This window comes from Cyprinodon variegatus, unplaced genomic scaffold, assembly GCF_000732505.1.
Source record: "Cyprinodon variegatus isolate N-32 unplaced genomic scaffold, C_variegatus-1.0 Scaffold638, whole genome shotgun sequence".
Taxonomy (NCBI): domain Eukaryota; kingdom Metazoa; phylum Chordata; class Actinopteri; order Cyprinodontiformes; family Cyprinodontidae; genus Cyprinodon; species Cyprinodon variegatus.
The window spans coordinates 328,395-336,762 of NW_015151091.1; the positions used below are offsets into that span (position 1 = coordinate 328,395).

The 8,368-nt window shown below is 35.0% G+C and overlaps 2 protein-coding genes across 2 annotated transcripts in view; one reads left to right on the forward strand and one right to left on the reverse strand.

The window, feature by feature from the left end:
- Positions 1-3,501, reverse strand: part of LOC107096620 (transcription factor che-1-like) — a 5,998-nt gene extending 2,497 nt beyond the window's left edge. The window contains exons 1-2 of the mRNA XM_015393353.1: positions 3,201-3,501; positions 7-857 (exon numbers count right to left, since the gene is read on the reverse strand). Coding sequence (XP_015248839.1) covers positions 7-857; positions 3,201-3,275 — 926 coding nt within the window. The 5' untranslated portion in view covers positions 3,276-3,501. The remainder of the gene's footprint in view (positions 1-6; positions 858-3,200) is intronic.
- Positions 3,502-5,082: 1,581 nt separating this feature from the next.
- Positions 5,083-8,368, forward strand: part of LOC107096632 (chromosome unknown open reading frame, human C22orf23) — a 3,801-nt gene continuing 515 nt past the window's right edge. The window contains exons 1-6 of the mRNA XM_015393376.1: positions 5,083-5,191; positions 5,602-5,702; positions 6,495-6,557; positions 7,308-7,457; positions 7,578-7,715; positions 7,821-7,921. Coding sequence (XP_015248862.1) covers positions 5,609-5,702; positions 6,495-6,557; positions 7,308-7,457; positions 7,578-7,715; positions 7,821-7,921 — 546 coding nt within the window. The 5' untranslated portion in view covers positions 5,083-5,191; positions 5,602-5,608. The remainder of the gene's footprint in view (positions 5,192-5,601; positions 5,703-6,494; positions 6,558-7,307; positions 7,458-7,577; positions 7,716-7,820; positions 7,922-8,368) is intronic.

Consider the following 8,368-nt stretch of genomic DNA (forward strand, 5'->3'; position numbering starts at 1 on the left):
CCTGTGTGGGTCCGGAGGTGAGCTTTCAGGTGTGAGCTCTTGGTGTAGGTCTTGGTGCAGCCTGGGTACTCACAGCTGTGGACGGCAGGCTTTTTTTTCCCAGTGGGTCTCCTGCCCCTCTTCCCCTCCACTCCACAAGGAGGCAAATGTTGCCTGACCAGTATGGGTTGCTGATGATTGGGCAAATGAAGGGTGGCTTGGCCATGGTGGTGGGAGTATTCACCGCACAGGTTGGAGTTTGGACCAAACTGGGGCACGTAGCTGTAATGCCGGGGGTCAGGGGTCATGACCTGTGGCTGGATGAACCTGTTATCTGGCATGGTGAGCATTGGGTTGTGTTGCTGGGTGTAGTAATGGTTAAAGTCCCAGGAAGTGAACTTATTGAAACTTCCTCTGCTGTGTCTGTCTACACTGCCTCCATGAGGGATGTCAAACTGGTTTATGTTCTGTGCATTAAGAAACACACCTCGACCTGGCTGGTCACAGGTGTAATCATGATGGTAGATCTCAGGCTGCACAGATGTGGCTTCAGCTGGAGACATGAGCTCAGCCATGAGGCCGCCATTGCTCATCTGGAGAGTCTCCTGCCCTGTCTGCTCCTTGAACATACCCATCCCTTGGTAAGGCAGGTTTGGCTCGGGTTGAGCAAGTAGTTGACCATCTAAAGTAGAGTTGAGATCGGGAGAATTGCTGCTCCACTCAGAAAGCAGAAGCTCGATGTCCCACGATGTCTGGCTCTCATCATCAAGGAGCTCCTGTTTCATTTGCTGGCTGACATGGACCTGGTCAGAGCTGCTTGGTGACAGCTTATTGATCGGAGAGTCCAGAGGGAGAGAACCATCACTGGACTTCCACACCTAGATCAAGGGTATGCAGAGATCAAAATTACAAGAAGAATCCTACATTCTGTTTCCACATTTTACAATCAGTATTTACAAGTGTAATTTTAAACTTCAGTTTTTCACAGAAAACAGACTCATCATGCATCTCATGATCCTCCTCTGCTGTGGATGTTAAAAGGGCAGAGGAGGGTAGACTACCTATAAGAGTAGCACTACTTTATCCTATTTCAACTCAAGTGAAAGGAAGGAGAAGCCATCCAAGAAATGACTCCAGTAAGATAAAAAAAGTATTTGGTAAAAAAGGCTACTTCAGTCATCAGTAACTCAGAGCATCTGATTTACTATTTAAAATAGAGTAAAATCCAAATTTATTCTGAAAGTCTGATATTTTAAAGTCTAGAGTTAAATAATTGAAACAAATAAATAATGTAACTGAAATATAAGAAATCCAGGCAGACGAAGCACTTCCTCAGAGTAAAGCCAGCACCAGAAGTGACCATATTTACCATTCACTGTTTATACGCTTAACCTCGAAATAGAACAGTAGGTTCACCAAATATAAAGTAAGCTTGTGTACAAAAAATAGGTCTTATTTTGACGTAAACATTAACTGTGTGTCATTGTCTTGAGAACTATTTAGAAAACAGGTTTGATGGTAATTCTTTTAGGTTACTCACACTGGAAGGAGTAGCAAAACAACAGTAAAAAGTAAGGTGCAGTAAAACTACGTCTAAAAGTAAATTTTTGTTAAAAGTGACTCAAATATTTGTGAATGAGTAAATGTAATTTGTCTAGAAAGGGTCCTACAGGGAAACAATAATTATTGAAGTACACAAATATGCAGCTTTAGCCCAAAGACTTAGTAGGTACCTATGTTAATGAGATTGGGTTTGGGAGCTAATCAGACACCACAGAAAATATCCTGCTTATTTTATTGATGAAGGTAACTCCACATGCTTTTAGATTACCTAACCATCATTTCCTTTACTAATTGTATGACAAGCAGGCCAATCGGGTTGTTTAGCTTCTTCCTTATTCCTATTTAACTTTTTTTAAATTAAAAGCATTAGTGAAAAATATTCTATAGTTTATTAATTTGTTCATACTGTAATGTATTCATGTATTGTTTAATTTATTAGAGAATGGTGATCAGAACAATAATATTTAAATACAAGTGTACAAAAGTGTGAACAATTGTGCTTCAGTCATTCTTTGTTATCTTTGTTGGTCATTTTGTGTGACAAACTTTGTATCTATAATAAAACAGTATTATGGTAATTATGATAATTATTATTTTTATCGTTGCTTGAAGTTCTTTTAATTTCATTGCATCCAATCATGTTTTTTGTAAAAAAAAAAACTATACTGACTTTCTCTTTACTGTCATGTTTTGACGTGATTGTCTCTTCTAAATAGCTTAGTGACTGAAGAAAACAGCCACAGAAAACAGTTCACTAAAGTAATTGACATTGTCAAATGAAAAGTTTTCACCCTGCAGCAAGTTTGAAGAACTAAATGCACAAAATAGTAATGATTACAAAGAACTTCTGATTTATTAATTGATCATACTAATTGCTCTTTACTTTCTTGCACAAAAATGTCTTTTAATTTATTCAAATTTGATGTGACAGGTTATGTTGTTTATAACTGTTCGGCCTTTTGCAAATGTTTCAGCTCTAGTTTTCTTTTTCAATTAAAGAACTTAAATGACAGTGTGCATTTTTATTAGGCCCCCTTTACACTTTTACCCCTAAATGCAATCTAATGCATCCAATTACCTTCAGAAATAATCTGATTAATAAATTACCAAACAGTAAGTGTACAGCACAAATAATAACCTAAAAATGCATACCAAACACTTTAGATTCTTATTTTTCAAAAAAGGTATCACCTTTTTTAATATCGCTAACCTAACTATCAAACTGGCATTTTATTTTGGTATACCTATCAGTTTATCTTAATTCAATTTGATAAAAAATACTTCATTTGTGCTGAAGGGAAATAAAAAATTTAATATTATTGATCAAATATAATAAATAAGAACTAAAGAATCTTTAGATTGCTGATTAGGGAATAAAAAATAAAACATGGATCCACTGATGGAGAACTTAAGAGGTCTGTGGGCTCTACGCAACAGCTTAGTTTTTGGGGCCAGCTTTGTATGTATCCATGTAGTTAAATTTAAAGCTAAGCTTTGATAAAAAAAAAATAATAATAATAAATTCAGAAAAATATTTAAATCCAAATTATCATTAAAACCAATCCACAATTATACCACAAATAAATATGCATGAGGGTAAAGTATTTCTTTACTTGAATATCACAATTAAAGACAGATAAATACATTGTAATACTCACCTTCATGACGTCGGTGGAGGGAGAAAGGCTGGAGAAAGAGCTGAAGGAAGGGAGCGCAGCCTGAGTAACGGCCATTAAGCTCCCAGATCAGATAAACAGCAGGACGATATAATGAAATTAATGTTTAGAAGTTAAATCTAATGGGGTTTTAAAAATATTTCTTTAATTCTTCATGGCTATCTTTCCCTCTCTAGCTAAAATGATGAGGCCACTCGGCTTAGTCTCGTCCCCTCAGAGCCAGAGGGCCTCAAAAAAGTAAAGTCTCCTCAATGCTCATCGCTATCTCTCCTCATGTCTCTTGTCTGTCTCTGTCAGCTGTTAGCCTAACTTCAAATCTCTCTTTTTCATGTAGCTTTAGACCGTTAGAAGGAGGAGGTGCACTAGTGAGAAAAACTTTGTTCTTTAATTTGCTCATCTGACTGTCTTCCTGTTCTGGAGTGCATAGAGAAAAAAAAAAAAGAAGGATCTGTTGACAAAAGATACCTAAAATAAACTCGAAGTGCATCAGTTTGTGTCATGTTGTACTATGTCAGATTTTTTTTTTGCATTAAATAGCAAATTTCATTATGATAAAATCATTCATTCATAAAAACTAGTTGAAGCTCTCGATGAATCTGTGTTACAGGCACAGAAAAAAGACTGACTTAAACTAAATGATTATAGGAAAATTTATATATATTTTTTAAATGGAGCTGAAAACAGATAAAATCAAATAAGTCAGTTAAATAAATAACGAGATGTACTTGGCTTTATAAAAGGGACCCATTTTTAGTTCTTTTTTGTGTGTCTTTTTTTGTTTTTCGATTTATCTTATAAGTAGATCATTATTTTTACATTATTTCCAAAAGACTGGGGACAGTTCAATTCATATTAGCTTTGCCACACAAAGCTGACCTTATGGGAACATCTTAGAAGGGTTCAATCTCATGTAAAATGTAAATATGAATAAAAAAATATATATATATATTTTTGTTTAAGCCTATTTATTAGAAAAGTTAACTTAACAAAACAAAAATGCTGTAAGACGATATGTAGAAGTACTGTAAAGAAAATATTTATTTTAGATTCAAGAATTTGACAAAAGCCAGCCTCTTTTGTGTTCTTGTTGAAAGTTGAGCCCTGTTGTTTATGCAGACTCATATGTAGATTCTCGGTGCAGACGTGCAGCTTCTGGGAAGACCCCTGTGTGAAAGGTGATTATATTCTGGCTGCTGTTTATCTGCAGACGTGGGTTAAAGGCAGCCTGCTGCCTACTCACTGATAAGGGCTGTTGCTGATCCCTGATGATGAGCCCGCCACTGATAAAGACTCTGTCTCTATCCTACAACATTCATAATAAAGACTTAATAGCCTTTAATATATTGTATGTTTGGTATGTGAAGATTATTAGAAAAATGCCCAAACACCTGACTAGATTTAAGGTCTTATACAGGTGTTTTCAGAAATGAAACACCATGAGGATATTTTACCATTTTTCAAACGCCTTTATAATTTCTGTGGTGAAGATCAGGAGTTTTTTAAACTGAAATTATGTTTAATCTTTTCTTCATAGTATTCTGCTAATGTTTTGTGTAGGTCTAGAATTCACCTTTCAGTCATGATTAAAAACATGTTCGGAGGTATGCAACAGAAATTCTTATATTGATAGTTTCCCAATAAATTGGATCTTTAGTTTAAGTCATTATTTTAAAGGTTAAACTAAAGATTACAATTTAGACTTTAACTTATAATCTTATATCTGAATCAAAAGGAACACATAAATCTTATCACATTAAAATCTTGAAATCGAAATGTGTTTTTAAGCAGCAAAAATGGGCCCCTATAACTTTAAAGGAGACCAAAAAAAAAAAAAAAAAAAAAAAGTCGGACGCTCCTGTTGTTTTGCCGTTGCTATGACAACATATTATCGCCGACTTCCTGATCGCAGTGTGGGATTCACTTCTTTTTCCTTTTATTCTTTTATTATTCGAAAAACTTAAATACAAAAGCAAGTAAGATTAGAATAAACTTGTTAATATTAATTTTAGGGTGGCAGCTTTGTAACCTATATTTTATAAAAGCAACCGTTCTTTTATTTCCGTTATTCATCTGTTTTCCACTGTTAGCATACATCTGATGATACAAACTATTATTACTGAAATGATTTAAATATTATAGTACCAGCGTAATTACATATAAGCAGACATGGTAATAGTAACTAGTTACAATGAATTAAATTCCAACATTAGATGTTAAAATCAGTAACTCAGTTATTAGTCATTTTAACAACTTATTTTATTTGTACAGTTTCTGGTTAGAGTATTCTTCCCTCCTCCACCTAGATATAATTTTAGTTATAAAAACATATTTTTTTGTTTGTTTTTGGTGGTTTCATAATAAAGCGTTATGTATGACTGTGGAGTTTACAGATGGAAACCTTCAAGCAGCCCACAGGAGGCAGAGGACTCTGGAATAACCCCAGACCCTCACTGTGCAGCAAGGAGACCCAGGAAATGCTGAAATGTGAGTAAAAAGGGCTTGTTACATGCAGAGGGGGATATAGTACCTAAACATGGTAATAAAGTAAGAGGAGCACTAGTAAAAAAAAAAAAAAAAAAAAGTAATTAAAGAAATTATTGAGATAAGAGTAAAAAAAAAATTTGGACCATGCCACCTGATTTAATGTTTAGAAATTATGTTGTCAGCAGAAGGTATGTGCAAGATCTGATATTTCAAGGAAAAGGACAAACACACAAAAAACAAACAAATAACTAACATTATTATGAAAAAAGAAATAAGTAAGGTAGAAAGTTATCCAAATCCATTTTTTTCCAAAATAAAACCAATTCTTCCACTGACAATATCTACTGTTTACAGTGTATCCACTTGATCTCTGAATGGTTACTCACAGCAGTCAGAGTAGGGAGGAATTAAACTCAAGTAGGAGTAGTGATACTTCACAAGAATATTACTTGAATTGCAATGCAGTGAAACTACTCCTAAAATTAAGTGTCTACCAAAATGTTATGCAAAGTAAAAGTAACCAGTTATTACCCAACTCTGGTTACATAACTAAATTATATTCTACAATTGTTTTTTTTTTTTGTTTTTTTATCTCGGTCTAATCAGTTTCATAGCTAAAGTTTGATTGAAGGAAGGGAAAGTAAGTTTACTTTAACTAATTTCAAGGATAAAATGCTAAACATGGAGACATTGCTGAGCAAGCGGAGGTTGAGTTTATGGTATTTCGCAATGCAGTCGATGATAAGCCCTCCTTTATCCGATTTATAATTTATGTTCATTTGATTTGTTCAGTGAGGAAAGAAGAATCCAGGTTTATGCTCCTCCAGAGAAAACAGATCAACAGGTCCACAAACAGTAAGTCAGAAACAGTAAAACCATAAAGAAGTATTAATGTGTTTTGACTTTTTTCCCCATATTAAGTTTTTAACCGTGCTCTTCATACAATTCATTCAGATTTCATATGATTTCAGATTTTATTTGAAATACTAAGTGATATGTAATTGATAAATTGAAGGATTATCCTTACCTTTCCCGCTTGTTAAGCAACTAATAATTTGAGAAGTAAGCCTTGTGTTTGTATTCATCTTCCTTTTACTGTTGACTCCAATGCCCCTGAACGAAATCCAGTAAATTAAAGTATAACACAACTATACAAACTTTTATAATAAATGACAAAACATTGAAACATTAGATTTTACCTAGTAAAATATCACAACTATTCATTGTGTATAAATATGTTCACAAGGCACTGTATACATATATATTTTAACAATAATTACGTCTGCATAGGTGGTTATGATTTTAGGAAAGATGGTGTATTTGTCCATCCGTGTAAAAGGATAAAGTGATAAAGTTATGAATGGATTATGATCACATTTTTATCAGAGGTGTCCCTCATGCCAAGGAACAATCCCTACAGTAAAGTTTGGTACTGATCCAGATCATGTTTTAGCTATAGGTGTTATTTACAATATGGGTCGAAATTTGCTGCTTGGCGGAGCTCTGAGCTCTTCTAATGCTTTTCTAGTTAAGTACTGTTCTCATCAGTTTTGGGACCATGCAAAGTGATTCAGTTGTGTTTGAATAAAACTTCTTCATCCTAAGGAGGAGCAGATTTGTCCCGGATTTCTGATTCCAGACCACCTCCAAGCAAATCTGCTCAACACAGACCCAGAATGTCTCAGAGACGCAGTGCTGAATCCTGTCAGGCTGGGAACAGTTACGAGAGGGAAAAGTTTCACCCTGGTCCCGTACGTAAGTAAATGAAATATTTTACACAAAAAAAATCTAATTCCTCCTGTTTGCAGAAACATGAACAGAAGGATTTCTATACATCCTGATCAATGTTGGTCATTTCTCTGCGCCAATCTTCAGGGGATTTGGAAAAAGAAAAGAGACGGCTTCAGAATATCATGGCAACAGGAACTGAAGAGCCTGAAACTGGCTCACCTGGAAAATTACCTGGAGACAGCAAACAGGAAGAATCAGAGGAGACAGACCGATTCCAGGAAGGTAAAGCTAGAAGCACAGATCCAGATAGAGCAGGAAGAATAAGTCATAGTTAATCTAACAGATTCTATCTCTGTGCTCCACAAATGAAAATCACTCTTTCTGCAGTTTTAAATGAAATAGAAGAAAGGAGACAGTTTCTAGCAGATATGGCAGCTTTGGGTCAGGATCATCAGTATAGCAGCATTATCAATGCAGAGATATCACAGGTAAGAACATTGTTTGCCTTGCCAAAAATAATTACTTAATCTTGCATGTATACTAGTTAACATTTCAGTTACGGTACTAATTTTTGTTTATTTGGATGATCATATCTTACAGCACAGAAAAAAGCTTTCTCAGAATATTAGGATGTTATAATAAAAAGTTAAAATAAGGGTTGGACTGTCGCTCAGTGGTCCAAAGTCCTCTTTTCACGTAATGAAAAATAATGTGACACTTTTACAGGCCTATTGTCTTTCATTTGATCTCCATCCTGATCATGCAAAGATGAGTCAGACTTTGCTCCCTCAGTCTGTTCATAAGTCTATAGGGCATAATTCTGCACGGCTACAGGTTGGCTGTGTAGAAAAACACTACCCATAAAATCTGCTTTAGCAACTTGGGCTTCCCTCAAGGAAAGGATGATCATCTCAAGAAAACACTGAGTCGATGCA